Genomic DNA, 20139 nt, shown 5'->3' with positions numbered 1-20139 from the left:
GTTACTCCTTCCTATGCTACTACTTTCCCGACTCGCAGAACATTTACCGAACACACCGAATGCGGCAAAATGCTGCATTTTTATAACAAAATTAGGGCGACAGGTGGTTCACATCTCACGTCAAGGATGGACATTTTTGATTCAACATTTACTTAATTATTGGAAATACTGATTCTAGACCTTCGATTTAAATAGTGTGATTTGCCCGGTTCTTTGATTCTTAATATTTAATTTTGACCGAACCGGAACTGGTCATTTTCCTGAACTAGCGAAGTGCTTATTAAATACTAATACATGACAGTCTGTCCGCAGATCTGGCATATCAATGCGTAAGCGGTGATCATTACAAAAACACCTACGCGCTTGCACAAAATAGTCCGCGACGTGTGTTTCGCGCCATGTTTTCAAAAACCCGTAGTTGTTATATAAATCCATGAAGCTCTGTGAATAACTCATTATTCCGCTTGAAACTTTCAAAAAATAAAATTTAGAACTTGATGTAAACGCACAATGTAAAATGAACATTTCAATTTCGACGAAAGCCTTGTATCAGTTGTCTAAAAATAGCATACGCATTTTTCTCAAGCAGATCGTGTAATTTTGTACCCTAAAATGAAATGATTGTAGAAAAAATGGACAAACATGCTTAATTGATATTATAACGATTTATGCAACTGTATATGCTGGAATTGAGCCAAAAAGAATAAAAAATTTGTACAACCGTCCTTTTTTGTGAAATCCCTATTTTAGTGCGAACTATGTGGGTCAGTCGAAACTGGGACTGTCACGTTGCACTGAGCAAGTGACTGGAGAGCGTTTTTCTCGGTAAATCTTGCATTTCGGTTGAAAAAAATTGAATGTTCATCTTTTCAAGTGTATATTTATAGTATACAATGTGTCACTGTCATAGTGAGAGTTGTAATGGAAAATAATACGTGAAAAAAAGACATCGGTGCTGGAGATCAACCATAACATACAGTGTATATGGTTTTAGAATGGAAAAATCTGCCTTTCAAGTTACATAGCTTTGGGTTTGCCGACTAAAAGGTGAGTCTTTTTTTTAATTCACTATGTTTCATATAAGCGCCGAAATGTATAGAAATGATTTTGGAGTAACCTCCCTTCGCATAGTTCAGATGCACTTGTTGACGTTCAGTACTAGTGAATGTTACATTTTGTTGCAAAGTTACAGTTGTACTTTGTTTACATAAAATGTGTAGATTACTAGTAGTAGGACCAAGGAATTATTATTATTATATAGTATGGTAAGAAATTACTTTGATAAACAACTGGTGTGAGACTGACAATGAGGTGATTTTTTTTTTTTTTTAATCTATGGATTTTTCATGTAAAAATTTCAGTTTTTATCTGCTTTGTATAAATTTCTTGTTTCTACATGTATGATTTTATCATTTTATTATATTTATTTTTAACAGATTCCCAATTTGGGCATATCAGCTGACAATTAGGGAAGAGATGTTCTGGTCAAGACCAGGGAAAATTATTTTCTATACGGTTTTGTTTGATGGTGCTGTTGATGCAGGTGTGACTGAACAAGAGATGGTGTTTTGTACTGTAGAGTCTTGGATATTTTTTACCCTAGAAACCTTTCTCATAGCAGACAAGTTCTGGAACATTATTTTCTTCAAGTATTATACAGGATGGGCTTTGACCCAAAAGACTTCCATTGAGAGTGGCCTGCCTTTAAAGAGCACATAGGTGGCATGTTTATAGTGAATAAAAGTAAAGATATGTGTACTGATTTGTTTCAAGGCTAGGAGACCAGACAAAGATTAGAATACATACAATAATGCTATTTGAAATTGCCTTGTTCAGCCTGTCCACTTCTCAGGTGGAGAGAGGATACAGTGCTCTCAAAAGAACCGAATCTGACTGGAGGTCAAGTTTGGGGAATATTGTGCTTAAGTTAACAAAATTTTGACAGCAGTTTTATAGGGGCCAAGTTTTGATGATCATTTAGTCAAGGAATCTATCAACCACTGTGTGGCAGGGTGGCACTCTGGGAAAACAGCCCAATTTTGAACTTGAAAATTGATTTTGTTTTCTGACTATCATATCCAGGTAAATGACCTGGCCATTGAAGATTCTAAGGAAATAAAAAAATTGAAACATACTCGTATACTGAAGTTTTTTTTTTTTTTTCATTTTTAATGCACTTTGATATGTATTTAATTACAAATTATATTCAAGAATTTTCAGTTGGGGATGATCTTGATTGTATGTCAGTTTTGGCTAAAGTATAATATTCATAACTTGCTGGGGCAGGCCTAGGCCGGTGCTTCTCCTGCCCTCAGAATAGACATCAAGTTGGCCAACGAGTTTATTGGAGCCTTGTTAACTGCTTTAATTTAAAAGGCAAAAAGGTTTTTAAAAACTTTCAAAAAGTTCAGTGCATATTCATGAGGCTGAATGAACATTTCCCAGGGACAGTGCTTTAAGGACATGAGTTTTAAATGTTTACTTAGTTTTGTTTATCACACAGATTTCAAAATTTTGCACTTTTAAAAAGAGAAATGTAAATTTTAAATAGATAAGGGATATTTTTTTCAAATTGCAATTGTAAGGGTCTTATTTTAAATAGTTTAATATGTAAGAGACAAAAATAGTACTAGTACATAGAAATAAATATTGAGCAGTAAAATAAGAGAATAAGGCAGAAGTGCAGATCTTAATATAATGAATAAACCGGAGTTGAATGATTTTTTTTATCAAAACCCTTTCAGGCTTTAAAAAGTACAACCTGGCCATAGACCAGTACTTCATTGTAAATATTTATCCAATTAAAAAAAAAATCTTGTTTTATTTATAACTAGATCTTATCATCTAGCAATATCTTTCTATATCGGTCAAAATTCACACTGGATTTCTTGTGGAGTGGATCATAACTATACAATTTTTGATGTTTTAAGAATGAGTTTATATAACTCTTGGAATATTTCTGATGTTAGATGCACAGCACTTGTTCGTATTTTAATTTTATTGTAACTTGTTTGCTCTGATATTCAGAATATTTAAGAAAACTTGTAGTCTTGCCAAGTCGGGTCAGTGCTTCAGGTTGGTCACGTGACGCTATAAATTATGATGAAAATGGGGTTCCATTTTTGTCGTCGTTTTGGAGATGCACTAATTTCCCCACACAAAATGGGTAAAAATTGTAGGAGATATACCTTATGATATATCATTTGAAAGTTTATGATCTTATCTTTCTGCAGGATGTAATTGTTTGAAAATATTTTGCGTTTCCTGCGATACATAATCACAGTAACTTAATGCACTTGAAAAAATCGATTTTGCCGACTTTTACACCGACTTCACGGGAATATGAACACTTTGCCAACGAGGTGGGACCCAAACGCAACATGTGTTTCATATCAACACAAAGCACACTTGTTTACCTTTTAGAATATATATAAAACGCTGGTGATTTCAACATTGTAGCAATTTTGTTTAAATTGAAACACCCTAGTGTTACACGCTTCAAAAATGCGAGTGCTTGGCGTCGAGTTCACCTCGCACTAAAAAAAATGGACAAAGCTGAATTTTCAATATATATATACTGCCAGAGACCCAGTTTAACCAGCTTTCATGATTTAGTTTTTAAAACTTTGTACAATTTAAACTTTTTATAGAGATCTTCAAATAGAAAATTTCGGACACCTGAAACGGGGCACCATTTGCAATCACCCGCGTGGATAAATCTTCCATTTTACCGTTCTGAATCTAATTTTTATGACAACTAACCTTAAGATTCCGAATCCCTAGATATCCCCGCTTCTTTTTATATATCTATCGTTTAATCAAATCAACTGTTGACAAAACTACACATGAAAATACGAAGAGCTCAAAAGTCGTCCATTTTCACTCGATTTTGCTGAAAGTAGTGCGAAAATGGCCGTCGCTTCAGACAGTGTGCACGTGCAGCTCGGAATCTGCGGACAGACTGTGACACCAAGAGATAATCAATTAAATCTTTCTATATATATCTGCTGTTGCTCTGTCCTCTGTAAGACAATCGAATTAATTTTTTTGAAGTTAAAATCGCTATTCTGACCATCAATAGAACAGTGGATTCCATGTTCCTCCGAGTTTCAAAATTATCAAAATTGTATTGAAAAATGACGTGCTTAGGTCTGTTGCCAAAACAAAAAACTGGCAATATGCCAGGAACGTAACCAACTGACGTCAGCATTTGGCAACTAGCCAATGACATAAATGCTAAACGTCGTGAATGCAATGCAAACATTGTGAATGCAACGTAACGCAACGACGTCACATTTGAATGTAACGCTGCGGATAAAATTTTTCTAACAAGTTAGGCCTACATTGCTTTCACTGCAATATGTTTTCAAATTAGATTAGATTAGATCTAGAAACTAAGCCAAAATTGTTGACATTGTTGACAAAATTACAACAGATTTAAAAAAATAAAATAATAAGCCAAGCGAATGCAGAGGAGACAAACCAATCTAATCTCCACCCCCCCCCCTCTTTCTGAGTAAAATATGTAGTTGAGATCTAATAGATCTTCGAAACAATTAAATAAAATCACGAAAGTGGGCTTATAGTGAAATGTAGCATCCTGAAAACGATATACCCATGCTTTCATTGTAGCATTCTATTTTAATTGCAAAACAGTAATAGAGTCGATGACTTTCAACATTTGATATATTTTCTTTTTACACTGAACCGTAATTATTTATGTGAGCTCTAAATAAGGCATGCTCGTGTTTTCCTTCGGTGTAAAGAAATTCAACAGAGAAATATTGTCATCCATAAATTTTAATTGTGCATAAGATTTTTTCTCTCTCTCTCTCTCTTTTTTTTTTTTTTTTTTTTTTAGCAAATTTAGACCCTATGCAAAATCAGCAAAAATTCTTGGTCTCTGTAGGGCCGTCTTGCATAGCGCAACGTCAGCAACGTAACAATTAATTTACATCATAAATGCGGTTTTTACGTGGTGATGTTGCTATAACCACCAGATAAGCTTTATCCAAGTTTGTTCATTTTACTTGCCTCTGAATAGTTTGGATTTCAATTAGAGGGAAAAAACTTGTTCAAATCGGTGAATGCTACATCTCTATTTCATATCGAGCGTTGAATTATGAATCGGCAAAAGGTTTGTTTCAGCGAAAAGATTTTCGCTTAAAAATTTAAGAACTGATAACTAATTATTAACTCCAATTCATTTAAGTTTTTTAAATAACGTCCACCTATATTTATAAAAAGATATATAAAATAATAATAATCATCAATCACAACTTCTTCAAACGATGTAGGCGAATTTTTTTCCTCCGTCAGTTGTCTTCGAATAACGCAGTTCTCGATACCAGAATTGCTGCAACATTTAGAGGAATTTATCATGTTACTAGAACGCCATAATGAAGAATGAAATAAGTAAGCATACAATAAAGTGATAGTCGAATACAGTACATGTAGTGAGGCGATCACAGTGAATGGTTAGCGTACGGCCTCACGATGCATCGTTTAGGCTAACTGAACCGTAAACGTATAAAATAACTATGGATAGCTCAGGGGCGGATCCAGGATTATTTGAAGGGGGTCTGCGGATGCAAAGCAACTCCCCCCCCCCCCTGTATAAAAAAATCCAATAAACTTACAACTACTTTTTATTGTACACATGATAATCACACGTGTCATCAATTTAAAACAACCGTTGTTATTTACACAAACAAACGATACAGTAGTCCTTTCTTAGAATGTCATTAGTTGCAAAGTCAAATGAGAAAATATCAGTTTTTTTTTCTTTTCGAACAATTATAATCTATAAAATAGAAAAGATGCCAGTAATGTGCATGTTGTCTTTCTGTTAGATACAAGGCAGTATTGGTATATAAAAGCCCTTGTCATCCGCCTGATCCAATTTAAATTACAACAATTTTAGTCCTAACTCCCTGAGAAAAGCTGACTCTTCCTCTAAAAATGCTATTGCTGCTTCATATCGTAATGATTTTCCTCTTCTGTAAGTTCCACATTTGGTGCAATCTGAAACATAACACATAAGACGATTGTACGAAGCTTCAAAATTTTCGAAGGTTTTCAAAAATCATCTGTGATATCCAGAGGAAAAACACCAACTGGTCAGCAGTTGGCCGCATGCTTCACCGGATTTCATTTGTCTACATTTGTGAATGTACACGTAATTAAAGGAAAATAACTAAAATGACATATTCTATGATTCACTTAGAATTTTATTATATTGATTTTAATAGCACAAATTCAAATCATCTTAAGGTTTGTGCTCTTAAATTTAAATGAAAAAATGTTTATTTTTAAAACATATAAACCACTTCTATGGTAACTTTTTTCCATTGATTTCGGAAACTTTTTTTTTTTTTTTTTTTTTTTTTTTGTGTAATACTAATGTCTGATAAACCTCCCAACTTTGTTTGCAGCGATATTTAGATTGTGTTCCACCGGCCTCGTTACAGAGATGAACATCACTTCCGGCCAGTTTATAACTCAAGGCAATCTAATTTGCATATAAGAGAGTATGCACATTTTCCATTCTCCATTAAAAGCAATTTCCCTTCTGCTAAAAAATCTTCGAAAGACTCGATCGACACGCGCTGTTTATTAATCAAATCAACATAAATAACTTTCGTATCACAGACGTGAATCACGTTTTCACGCCCAAGTCATAAAATTGTTAAATAGCGCCGATAACTGCACTTGCCCAAAGTAGGTCAATTGCCTGTATAAAAATCCCATACGATTATCGATTTTTTGGGTAAGGACGGTTTTGGGGGGAAGCAGGAAAGAAAAAATCGTCAAGATGCCAGCAAAATATTTGGGACTCTTCGAACCACTTAAAAGCAGAGTATATTGAAAACTTTTTAAAGGGATAAAAACTAATTGACTTCTTTAGTTATGCGACATAAAACTTGGCAGAAATTATAACAGAAGCTATATTTCATCTGTTTCTCCCTAAAATGTTGCAGACCGCGTAAACTATTTAGCTGTCGAGAGAGATACGCGGAATATGATTCAGCAAACGATAGTGTTGAAGGAGCAAGGGGCAGAGTGGTTTTGATATAGGGAGGAGGAGGGGGGGGGCTTACATCACTTTTTCCAGCCACTTCAGTCTTAAGAGCTGGAAGTAAGGAATCTACATGAAATAAATCTTAAAATTTTATATGTTTAAGGTAGAAATAATTTTTTAAAATACCACGAGAAGAAGTATTTGGTTGAAGTTTCACTTGATTTTTTTTTTTTTTTTTTTTTGCTATTTTAATACATTAAAATGTACGTCCACGATACTGGGTAACGAAATTGGGACATGGGCAACATGGTGCCGATCTTGTGAGCACGCTTTCCGCTTAGAATATGCATCGTATTTTGCTTTATATTCATAAAGTTTAGAAAATCTAACATTAAACACATAAAAAAATATTAGGAAAGAGTACACTTAACTTCACAGAGTTGGGAAAGCACGCTGCGATCCTGAATCGGCGGCTAAACAGCGACAACGTGAAATCGTCTCTTGTGTTCACGCTCTCCGTTAATAATATAGACATCTTCTTTTGCTTCATATTCATCAAGTTTGGAAAATGTAACATTAGACACATATGAAATATCATGGAAGAGTACATTTAACCAAGGATTATTTTAAGGGGGGTCCGCGGATGCAAATCCGACCCTTCCCCCCCCCCCTCCCTTGGTGTGGAGTTCGGGGGCCTTCAGCGGGCCGCAAAAAAAAAATTGTATTTTAGAGGGCGAACAGTGCCATTTGGTTCGGTTTAGAACTATGTTTCAGCTAGTCAAAATTCTAATTTCAAGAGGGGACCAGAAATCGAAGGGTGGGGGGGGGGGGGGGTGTCAGGACCCCCCTGCACCCCTCTCTAAATCCGTCACTGAAATTGGTAGCTTTTTCTGCAGAAACATATGACCACATGCAATTCTTCTTTTAACTTTTCGTGCATTTTAAAATCGCTATTATCTATCAACAAACTGAATAGAATACATATATCTTGTTAACATACAATCTTAAAAAGAACTGAAGTGACAATTCATTCATTATGTGCATTGAAAGATGGCGTCCAACTAATACATTTTTCCAGAACTACACACTTAAAAAGCACGACTGTTGTTTTTTCTCTCTGTGTCTCTGCCTGACTGCCTTGAATTCTTATCTTATTTATTTACCCTTTTCAGGTGTTTGCGATCTTATTAAACTTGATCGTGTACAGAGTGAGAACTTGCCTAAGCTTTCAGGGCTGAATAAGAAGGCCACCTGTTAACGTTGAAAAGTAACCGGTTTTTCTCACATATTTAGATCATCATGTTGTGATGTTTCGCAAGTCATGGTGTTACTACCCTAGGTTCTACATTCCGGTATTGCCAGCTCGATCTTGATTTCATATATAACCCATATCAACAATACCTAATAAAAGCGACTCCATCACAAGGTATATATTTAACAAGCTAGCTTTTACGTTGCTCTGACACTCAGGGTAGGTGTTACGAGTTTGTTAACGATACACGTTACAACATGATGTCATAAGCGCAGCTTTTTAGTCGAAGCGACTAGAATTCTTTGAAAAAGGACGAAAAACACTTTTTACGTGTTACTATGAGAAGTATTTAAAAACACACATGTTGCTGCAATATTTTTTCAAATCAATTTAGAGATATGAAATTTGGACTGTTTGAGCTATCTTTATTTAAATCATGAGGCAAATATCAGTTACTCCACACATCTTTAATTTCTAAAGAATTTATAGGATATTTCAAAATAGATTACTGTTATACTTATTTGATACATGTATATCTTTTATGACATATTTAATTTCAACAGAACTGAAAAGGGATATTTCAAAATAGAAATATAACTTTTAAGTACTAATAATGCACAAATATCTTTATCAAAATGAGTTATATCCGCAATAAGTTCATAAAACATTTTATATCGATATACTGGAGCACTGAAGACAGCGTGGTTTAACAAGAACACTTCCGGTCAGCGCAATACTGGACAGTGAAAGAGGCCCTGCACCCATCGTCTACCCAGATTTTGTTGCCAAGGAAACCGAAGCTTTTGTTGAAGTCACAGCTGGAACGGGAGTACTTCTTGGCCACATTGATAGAAGTTATGACTCCACCGACGCGACATTCGGCGTATTTATAATTGTGACTGCTGCAATCGGCTTTGCCTGTAAAAAGCATAAATGAACTCGAAACATTTTCATTCAATAAACTGATGCGGATTAGGAAAAACTAGTCTGTTCGAATACAGGTATCGTAGCGTTCAAGTGTCAACCAAGAATGTGATTAATAAATGAATGCAACGTGCTTACATTCTCTGAATAAACTTCAATTAGTACCTCTACATGCGTTTTTAACTAAATGCCTTTCACATTGAATAAAAATTACAAGTTAAGCTTACTTAAATCTTTTTAGAAAGATTGCAATTTGAAATCATGTCTCTTTTTACATCTTTATAGACATTTTGGTCACTCCAATTCACTCCAATTTTGTTTTGGTTGTTAAATGCGTTGTGTTTACAAATTGCAACTCTACAAATTGTTATCCCTAAAAAAATATTTTTAAAGGTGAACAAAACCTGGACGACGAAAGTAGGCTAACTATTTCTTAAATCCTTTTGATAACTGCTTAAACTACTTTATGGATAAATTACCAACTTACTAGTTTTCAAATTTCTGCAGTTGAAATCGACGTAGAAGCGGGCTCTGCACCCGTGGTTGACCCATAGGCCACAGCCATTTACAGCGAATGAGTATCCTGCGTCGCAGGAGGATCTTGATCTCTTGGTCATCACACTGGCCGAAATACCCCGGACCCCTGTGCAACATGATTTGTATTGGTAACCATTGCTGTCACAGTCAAAGATCCCCGTTACGGCTGAAATAGGTAAAACAATGTTTGAAAAATGTTGATTAATTTTTTGTTGTTCTATGTTTGTAAATACAGGAGTTACAAGCATAATATTGGAGAATCGAAGAAAAAAAAAAAAAAAAAAAAAAAAAAAACAGACGCAATCGATGCATATTTACATGAACTGATTTTTCAGAAAACGCATCATATGTTACACTATTTCCCCGCGTTGACTTAAAAAAAAAAATAGGCCTCCTTTATTACTAAAAAATGAAACTATAAAAGACGAAAATGATCATTAATACAATGTAAAAAAAAAAAACATTTGAAGCATTAAGTGAATCACAATGTATTCTAACTTATCAGCGAAGAGTTAAGAGAATGAACTGGGCCCCTTTTGACAATTTTCTTACAAAAGCTTATCTCAACATTGAATATTTACCTTCGCTTGTACCCCACATCCCGATCAGGCAAAGACTAAATACAACGATCATTTGACCTTCCATTTTCTCTTCTTCTGTATTTTCTCTTGGAGCAAAAACTATCGTTCGACTCAGATCTCGAGAGCTTGACCGCAACTTGAATGTCCAGTTCCATGTTCGGCGCGACTTATATTCGTTCGTAAGCGGATCTTGTGGACGAGCAAATTTTTGCCATTAAATTAAAGCGCAACATTTTTCTCGGGAAGTGAATATTTTTAAGAAGTCGCATGGGAAGATCACATGTCCGGTTGCGGTTAGAAATAAGATCACAATCACCAGTCACTTTTCTTCTTTTGATCTGAATACAGATATTTTTGATTTTCTCTCATATTCATATTCTATACTCTCATACTCATATTCTCTAATAATCAACTAATAATTATTTATATACTTCACGATAGGGATAACATAACTTAAATACAGCGTTTAAAACCCTTTTTTTTTTTTTTTTGAAAATTTAAATTAAAGTTATTATATCCTAGGCTACTGCTTCATCAAATAAGGTAAGCACAACCTAAACTTCTCTCTCTCTCTCCACCTCTCTCTCTTTTGTAACTGCAACTTTGTTGGATTACGAACCCTCTGAAAATATCATGTGCTTAGCGTTTCACAGATTTTTTTTTTTTTTTTTTTTTTTTTTTTTTTTTTTTTTTTTGTAAATGATTCACAAATAAGTATTTTCGAGATACACATTTTGTTAAAGCTTTATTATTTATTCATAGATGTCTAAAATATTGCAGTCCTGTTAGCATGAAAAACCTGTCACAGTCAAAGATCCCCGTTACGGCTGAGATACGGCTGAGATGGTAAATTAGATAGAGTAAATTTAGTTGAAAACCACACTTAGATGATAGTGCGTGATAGATCTCATTTCACTATAAACGTGATACAAAATAAACCTTCAATTACTTTTCGCGCACTACATCATTTTCAGCTGTGATCAGTTTTCCACATAAATATGATCTGCAAAAGTGAGAGTCACTGCAAGGATGGTACAGGATAACATATAGCACATTGTAAGACCATAAATCAAATAGCCTAATAGCCTGAGTCAAAGGTTATGAATTTAATTGCCTTAACGATGGCACTATATTGCTTGAGCATGCAGGATGTGCGACACATGCATATGGTTTTGAGAAAAAGGGAAGTTGCCAATTTAAATAGGATACAAACATGCTTCGGACAAGGAGGTGCGTCTTATACACCTTCTTGATTGGAAGTAGGCATTCGAGATATTTCTATACTTTTTTTTCTCACAAATATATCGCAACGCCGCTTTATGATAAATAGTGAAATTGCAATTTCTTGGAGCTAAAATATATAAATACACATTTTGATTTTCTTCCCTTACTGTTACATGTAGAAACACCCGATCAAAAGTTCACGTTTTCCACTCATGAAAGTGTTTTATACAAACGTGTTTTCAGAACCACGGAATCGCACTTGCATAAATTTGTCTTCTTGTGTTGTTTGTTTACATATAAATAAGGCTATCTATTTTTTTATTGAAGTTGGCAAAAGATGTCAGGTATCGCAGGCATAACAGGGGGCCTATCTCTACCTAGGTGTACAGTGTAGGCCTACATCTTGACAGGGGCGGATCCAGGATTATTTGAAGGGGGGGGGGGGGGGGGTTGACGGATGCGAAGCAGACCCTCCCCCCCTTCTCGGCGTGGGGCCCGGGGCCCACTAAAGGGTCCCGAAAATTTTTGGTATTTTAGAGGACGAATGGTGCCATTTGGTACTGTTTAGAAGTATGATTCAGAAGTGCTAATTTCAAGAGCTAGGGGACCATTATTGGTGTTATTTTTTTCAGAAATCGAGGGGGGGGGGGGTCAGGACCCCCCTGACCCCCCTCTAAATCCGCCCCTGTCTTCATTATAGCTATTGGTAGGCCTACTATTCTAGCAGACAAAACACTGAAAATTACCCACCACACCCAATCGATTGCTTGCGACTTCACAGTTTTCAAACGGGGGCGTCTCAATAGTCGGAAGGTTCATTGGTCCAAAAAGCGGTAATATTTTCATCGATTTTTTAACCAAGGGTTCATTCGGACATGGCCCCTTCAAAACAGGTGTGCATTTTTGTGCATTAAAAAAAAAACGCTTGCTAAAACTCACCATTTTACCAGTTATAACCCGGGGCGGATTCAGCATTATTTGTAGGGGGGGGGGAGGGGGGTCAGTGGATGCCAAGCCGACCCCCCCCCCCCCCCCCCCCCCCCCCTCGAAAATTTTTGGTATTTTAGAAGGCGAACGTTACCATTTGGTAGGCTACGGTTTAAAACAATGATTCAGCTAGTTAAAATTCAAATTTCAAGAGGGGACCATTGGTGTGAATTTTTTAGAAATCGAAGAGGGGGGGGGGGGGGGGGGGGAGACAGGGCCTCCCTGAAACCCCCTTAATTCGCCACTGGTAACGATGTTATAAAAGATCATTATTTTGTCCTGCTTTTGGTTATTCACTCTGCCACCAGGAGCGCATACATGCTTCCGATTTGTAAGAGGGGCCACTCGCTCGGATCCCAAACTTTTATTTGTGTAATCGTTCAGTAAATGAGAGCAGCACACCATTTTAGAATTATTACTTCTTTTATTAGCTGATATCCCAACCATTTGTTGTTAAATTATAGGTTTTCTCTCTATTTTAATCTTGTGGACGCTCGTCGACTCTAGCCTGTCTAGGCAGTCTAGCGTGCACCTATATTACTTTCTCTCTGCTTAGTTTATAGCGGTGTGATATCATTCAGTTGGCCTACATAATTATGACACTTTACTTTGTTTTCCAACTGAAAATACCAAATTATATTTAAGGTATAACTATGAAGTGATTCTCCAGCCATTTTGTGCTTGTGGACATTTGTGGACGCTGTTCTGACAGACCGGATATTTGAGGTCACATATCTGTGTCGCCTGTCGGTAGTGGGAGTTGACATCAAGCAGTTAAGTTGGGAGCTAATACCTACATTGTACAGCTCGACATGGACATACTTGTAGGAGGAATTGAAGGGTAATTTTAAGCAGGGTTATTAGTGAGGCACGATATTCTAATTTTAATTAGTTATGTTTCTTCTCGAGGCAATCTTTACACTCAGTGATATACTACACTGTAGTAGAGGCCATGGCTAACAGTTTCGTATCCAAAAGATCCAAAAAGTTTGTTTTTTTTCTTTTGCAGTGGGGCCACTTGCTCGAAGATGGTCCTTATGAAATTAGATGGTGCAGTTGTGGCCAGGTCTGAGGGGCTTTGCACCAACCCTTGGGTATGTTATACATGTACTGTATATGGATTACTATGTAACATAATTGACTAAAGTTAAAATTTACTTAAGTTACTAGTATTGTTACACTATCATAGTTTGAAAAGTTAATGGAAAGGGATTACCAGTTAGCTCTTTATAGTAAACAATATTGAAATATTAAGTAAATGTAAGGTTTGTTTAGAAAATGCAAGGATAGATATTCTGGCCAAAAAAGAATGAGCAAGTTTCTTTTATATCTATGCTGGGGCATATCCAGATATATTTGCTAACAGTCTTCCAAATTATCTTTGTTGATCCATCTTCAATTTTTGACCATCTTCCAACAGAAAAAAACTAGATACCCGTCAGTGAAAACTTGAAAAATTCTTATTGTCTTCCAAAAGACACAGAAGATGGCCTCCATCCTCAACTGCTGTGATTTTAACATTATTTTTTATACAATGGTATTCCATAAATGGTAGTATATTGTTTAGAAATACATATGTGTGGCAATACAGGCTGGTACCCCCTCCGCATTGAATGTAACAGACCTTGAATATGGACCTAAGGCATCCTCTATTCTTCCACCAGTCCATGACAGCATAGGCTGTGGCTGGCTGTTCTGCTTCTGATGCCAATTGATCATATCCTTACTTCTATCTAAGAATGTCTGTTTTAATGAAACAGCTGGTAGGACAAGAAGAATGTATGAAGAGGATTTATGACCTGTCCCTAGATATCAAGAAACAAGCTGGTATAGATCCAAACACTCCACTCAAGGCTTTGGTAAGATAATGCTTGCTACATGTACACGAAACTCTATTACCATTTCATAACTATTGATATTTTATTTCTTTTCATTACAGTGTATATCAAAGCTTTGTCAGCAAATGTTTGTTTTTAAAGATAAAGGAATCCAAGGTTTTAAGAAGCAGATAACTCTACCCCTTTTTTGATTTTATTTTAGTTTAAACTTTAAAAAATCTTACCAAAGGTGGTTGTTTTACAAGATTTTGTACTTAATTTGTACTTATTATACAGGGATTGTCCCTTAGTGGTGGTGGAGAAGAGGAATCACAGAAGAAAATCATTGAGGCACTTAAGAACAAATACAGCTCTCTAAGCGAACACTACTTTATATGCAATGATACCATAGGTTCTATGGCTACAGCTAAAGAAGAAGGTAATCATTTTAATTGTTTTCATTGATGGAAGAAGTTGAGTGAAAAAGTATTCAGTGAATAACTTGCAATTTAATTATTTATTTATTTATTATTATTTTTTTTGCAATAATTTGAAAGAACGGATGCATTTTGTGATCTTGAAAATTAAAATTTCCTGTTTTCTAATATGGTTGAAAATCTCTACAATAAGTAATTGAAGTGCAGTGCTTTGAATAGAATGGATTGCAATGATATAAGAAGCCATGTTGATTCCAACACGAAAGGTTCCTCTTGCACAGCTTTTCCAATGTCTTTTGCATCTACCAGTGATGTAGTCATGTGTTGATTGTTAAGAAACTCATCAAAATTAATTTCAAATATTTCCTGACCCTACATTATCTTAGGAATTATACATAAGAACTGATGCTATATATATATATATATATATATATATATATATATATATATATATATATATATATATATATATATATATATATATATATATACTACACCTGCTTATAATTAATATGCATTATATACTACATCTGCTGATACTTTATATACTACTTCTGCTGACAATATAAGGGCAAGCTAAATACTTTTTGCTGTAACTGAAACCCACTAACTCCTTTCAAGCATGCTGTTTCTGTTCCAGGTGGGGTTGTATTGATATCAGGAACAGGCTCTAACTGTGTGCTGGTCAATAAAGATGGACAGACAGCCGGGTGTGGAGGCTGGGGCCACCTTCTCGGGGATGAGGGGGGAGGTAAATATATTGCTCCTATAAATGATACTGTCAGAGAGAGAATCATGTGTCATTGTTTTATGATTTCCAGGAGGTTTGGTATTGATCTCTGGTACTGGATCGTGTTGTGTGTTGTTTCGTCCCCAGATGGAACCACGTAGGTGTGGTGGATGGGGGCACATGATGGGTGATGAGGGTTCAGGTAACATGCCAATGCTTATTCACATGGCACAGCTACCATGCATGTTGTAGTGCATACAAAAGTTCAGCTGACTTGCATATTGTGCACATGGTTATTGTCACAGTGTTTTGTATACAGGCTTTGTTTTTTTTAATTTATCAGAAAGTTATTTTAGTCTATATAGTTATATATATATATATATATATATATATATATATATATATATATAAGAAAGTTATTTTAGTCTATATAGTTATATATATATATATATATAAGAAAGTTATTTTAGTCTACTGTTTATATATATATATATATATATATATATATATATATATATATATATATATATATATATATATATATTAAAATACTGTAGATGATATATTTTAAGCGTACTATAGTACATGTACATGTAAATATTTCATGCAACAGATTTCCTCCTAAACAAGTGGAGGTTTAAAAAGAATAATAATAACTGATGGCTAGGGTGTTCTTTTTCACCTCACTATATCTTTTTACTTGTTTGTTTGTCACCAGCCTAACTCCATAAGATTTGGATGGATTTTGATAAAAATTTCAGGAAAGGTCAGAAATGGGCTTACTTATTAGCGATTAGATTTTCGCTGTGATACTGATTACCATTTGGATTCAAGAATTTGAGGACCGAGGTACTGCCAGTGCCCTTGACCTTGTGCAATGGATGTCCTCTCAACTACTACTGTAACAGTTTATCAGTGCAAGGTCTTTGGCACTGATCTGCGCTCTCTGAGTGCTTTTCTAGTGATAAACAGCAGTCTGCTTTTCTTTAGCTTATTGGATGACCCAGAAAGCCTTGAAGATGTTATTTGATCATGAAGACAATCTCTTTCCTTGTCCATATGATGTGACTTTTGTTAAACAAACCATGCGTAATCATTTCAAGGTAAGCATTTAGATAAATGGGAACTCAGTCATTATGAAAAATATTAAAGTTATATCAAGAATGAGCCTTTCACACTAAGATGTTTTGTCCTTTCTGTAAAGAACTGCATTTTTAGCTAATACATAAAACATCATATTGTATATTCCACATTTAAAACTGTATACAAACTTGGGGAAATTTTTATCTCATCTCTTATTCCACATGTTTTTACAAATAATCACCTCACAACTTTGAACCATTCAAGAACCATTAATCTGTGAACATCAGATCCCTGAGATTTGAGGGTTTACATGCTTAAATTTGAATAAATAGTATAAAATATGTATATCTTCACCATTATTTTACATTTTCTGTACTATCAGTCATGTTAAATATTGTATCTGGAATAAAAAAAGAACACTGTTCAAAATAGTTTACAGACGTGAGGTGATTTTTTGTTTACGAAACACATGGGGTTTAGGGTGGAACAACCTTTTTAACCAAGGCTGTATATATATAAAGCTAAAGCGTACCCATACATTAAGTTATAAAGTTAGGTTTGTACGTTAAAACTGTGCCTATCCTTTCTAGATTGAAACTCAGATGGATTTGCTGGAACACCTCTATACCAAATTTGACAAGAGTTTTATTGCATCCATGAGCAAAGAACTATCTAAAGGTGATCTATTTTATCATTTAAGGTATATATTTTAGGAAGTGCCCAGTTTTCCATAGCATAATAATGCAGAGCCATGTTGTAAAAAGTGACACTTATTTTTCCTAGGTGTAAATATCCATTTTCTTAGCTGTAAAAGTTTGGTGATAGCACTACTTCCATGGTCTTTAAATTGTTTGATGATTTTAACTTTTCAGGTGCCTTAGAAAAGAAAGATCCTCTCTGTTGTCATGTGTTTTGTGAAGCTGGAAAGATTCTTGCTCGACATGTTTTGGCCGTGGCTGCAAAGGCAGACAAGGTGAACATAAAATGGAATTTCATGTATAATAGTATGGTACAATAAAGCATTTTAATGTATTATCTCCTAATTAGTTTTGAATTCATAATAATTTGCTCCATGCCCCTTCTGCACATGCTGTGGGTAATATGGGGGTTGAACTCTCAAGATGGAAACATGTTGAGTTCATTGATAAACCCTGACATTTTGTCTCATTCACACAGGATCTGTGCTTACTAATGACCTGCCATGGCTGTTTTAAGTGTGCATGGAAAGGCACACCAAATTGGGGCATAAGTAAGCTTAGCATGTGTGTTGTATATCATAGGCACATTGGGGACAAAGAAAGTAAAGGTATGTAGTTACTGGGTGCACATATTATTTAAAGTGTATTCCGTGTGAAAGAAACAAAATGTTAGGGTTAGCACAAGACTCACAAGACACAACATACTTTCATCTTGGGAGTTCAACCTCCTTGATGTTGCATTTCTTAATTTCAAACATAATTTATCTTTGTTAAGGCCCTTCTTAATCTTGATGGTGGACTACCTATTGTTTGTGTTGGCTCAGTGTGGAAGAGTTGGGAGGCCTTAAAAGATGGTATGGATAGTTTTCTTTAACACAGCTTCTGTATTTTTAGGATTGGTTATCTAATCACAGTCTTATTTTACAACTTTTGTTGAAATTTTTTAACTTCAAAAAAATTACAGGTCATGTCAATTAGTATAAGTGGTTAAGACTACTATTAGTGATTTTTAATTGATTTTTTACATACAAGCTTTGTCTGTAAGTGTTTACATTCTGATAAAATGTGTCTTCCTGTATATTTCCTATAGCTGTCTAAAACAAATTTTAAAAATGCCATGTGTTCAACTTTCAAGCCATTTTGATCTACAGACACAAATGTCATTGTTGCCTTGCACTTTCAGAGATAACACACTGTTATACGAATAAAATGAAGACTGCACCATATATTGCTTTATAACTTTCATGAATAATTCATAGGTCTGATAGACAGATCAGGTTAAAAAATAGCTTGATTGGTTTATTTTTGTGTAAGTTCTGCTGTTCTTTGAGAATTGTTCATTTTTAACATATTGGAATTTTCAAGGTGTGACTTTGAACTTTCATGGGACTGAACACCTTCACTAGTCACATTTTGTAAATTACTGTTACCTGCAGTGCCTAATTCAAAGGCTTAATGCATTATACAGTTGATATAGAGCTGATTCCTATGCTGTTTCAGGTTTCCTAGAAGGCATGAAGTCTCGTCCTGATGTGAAAATCTCAGAGTTCACATTGCTGCGCTTGCATGAAACTGGAGCTCTGGGTGCAGCTTTTCTTGCAGCCAAGGCAGCAAAGCTCCACCTGCATTTGAATTATGCAGCTAATGCTGATGTTTTCTTTCACCACGAATTTTAAACCAGTGTTGCATTGTTATTCAATCATGTAATAATTGTACTTCAGTACATTCCTGTGAGGAAAAAAACGGACCAAACTATCATTATTGTTTTATAACAAAGAGAATATATTTAGAACGATGCAGGACCATTTGTATCACAGTCTGCATGTGAGAAATTACAAGTATTTTTTAACTATTTTAACCATTTATCATTGAGCATTTTCAAGTGGATTACCTATAATGTAGAAGGATTATAGATACTCCCTTCTGTCCCTTCCACTGAAGATTAAACATTCTCAACTGTGTTTCAATTTGAAAATTATATCATTAATTGTAGGGTGATCAATTCACGAGTGCCTGCACCAGCAATTGGTGGGGATATCGTCATGGTGAGACATGTTCTGATCAGAACATGCATTTGGGATGCCAGTCATTGAAAAGAGAGGAAGAGGGGGGTGCTTTCTGCATAAATTGAGCTGAATACCATTTTTTTTTTACTTTGACTTTATTTAGAAGTATTTATTTTATGAATACTATAAAATAGCGATTCGAGACTGACTTGAGTGATGCATTTTACTAAACATAATTATTGTAATTTTTATAAAATAATTCACTTGTACTGTAACTGTTTCATCTGTCCCCCACCCCCAGTACTTAGTACACTCTCTAGCTGTGCAGTATATGGTAATATAATGACACTTAATAGTAATCATGTATTCTTAATTATGTTTTTGCTAAGCTTTAACAATTAAAATTGTAGACTTGTAAAGTCCAATCTTTTATTACCAGCAGTTTATTTCAACTGTTTTTGAGGTTTGAAATAATTTTGAATTTTGTGAATGAAGTCCCAGATACACCACACAATGTATTCAAAATATGGTTTGGTCTTTTAATTGGCATGGAAAGCTTTTAGGTAGCTCAGTAGTTGCAGCACAGTGTTAAGGTACTCTTTGCACATAGAAAGTGTCATATTGTATTCAGGAGTCAATGTATTCAGGATATAAAACGATCAAGATTTTGTGGCTAGCTTATTGAGCCTTCCTAGATTTCAAGCATGAAAATTTAATCAGAGTTGCAAGATTTACAGACTCATTTGAATAAATCTGACCAATTCCAGAAAAACCAATGCTCTTGTTTCTCTTTCACAAATAATCAAGCAAATAATCTCATCATGCAAATTATTACAGCATAT

General features: G+C 35.0%; 2 protein-coding genes and 1 long non-coding RNA gene across 4 annotated transcripts; 2 read left to right on the top strand and 1 right to left on the bottom strand.

Annotated features, from left to right (window-relative positions):
- The first annotated feature begins 675 nt into the window (after positions 1-675).
- Positions 676-2134, top strand: LOC147764262 (uncharacterized). The gene is made up of 2 exons (XR_015332105.1): positions 676-1047; positions 1437-2134. It is a non-coding gene; the product is annotated as an uncharacterized LOC147764262 (long non-coding RNA).
- A 6549-nt stretch (positions 2135-8683) lies between these two features.
- On the bottom strand, positions 8684-10491 carry LOC106178878 (lectin ADEL-like). Its single transcript, XM_087005758.1, has 3 exons — positions 10316-10491; positions 9685-9900; positions 8684-9191 (listed from the first exon to the last, which is right to left on the bottom strand). The coding sequence occupies exons 1-3, from the start codon at positions 10377-10379 to the stop codon at positions 8980-8982; spliced, it is 492 nt and encodes a 163-aa protein (XP_086861884.1). The 5' UTR covers positions 10380-10491; the 3' UTR covers positions 8684-8979.
- Positions 10492-13029: 2538 nt separating this feature from the next.
- Positions 13030-20073, top strand: LOC106170579 (N-acetyl-D-glucosamine kinase). Of its 2 annotated transcripts, none has more exons than XM_013550488.2 (10): positions 13030-13367; positions 13536-13620; positions 14287-14385; positions 14641-14782; positions 15602-15712; positions 16501-16613; positions 17184-17271; positions 17466-17566; positions 18067-18145; positions 18792-20073. In XM_013550488.2, exons 1-10 carry the CDS (start codon positions 13339-13341, stop codon positions 18965-18967), a joined length of 1023 nt encoding a protein of 340 aa, XP_013405942.2. In that variant the 5' UTR covers positions 13030-13338; the 3' UTR covers positions 18968-20073. The 2 variants fall into 2 exon arrangements, with proteins under 2 accessions (XP_013405942.2, XP_013405932.2); XM_013550478.2 differs by lacking the exon at positions 15602-15712 and adding an exon at positions 15421-15531 and having other exon boundaries at positions 13035-13367.
- The last annotated feature ends 66 nt before the right edge of the window (positions 20074-20139 follow it).

Source organism: Lingula anatina, chromosome 1, assembly GCF_051362555.1.
Source record: "Lingula anatina isolate TDL-2025a chromosome 1, LinAna3.0, whole genome shotgun sequence".
NCBI classification, from domain to species: domain Eukaryota; kingdom Metazoa; phylum Brachiopoda; class Lingulata; order Lingulida; family Lingulidae; genus Lingula; species Lingula anatina.
This window is presented reverse-complemented; position numbering and strand designations above follow the sequence as displayed.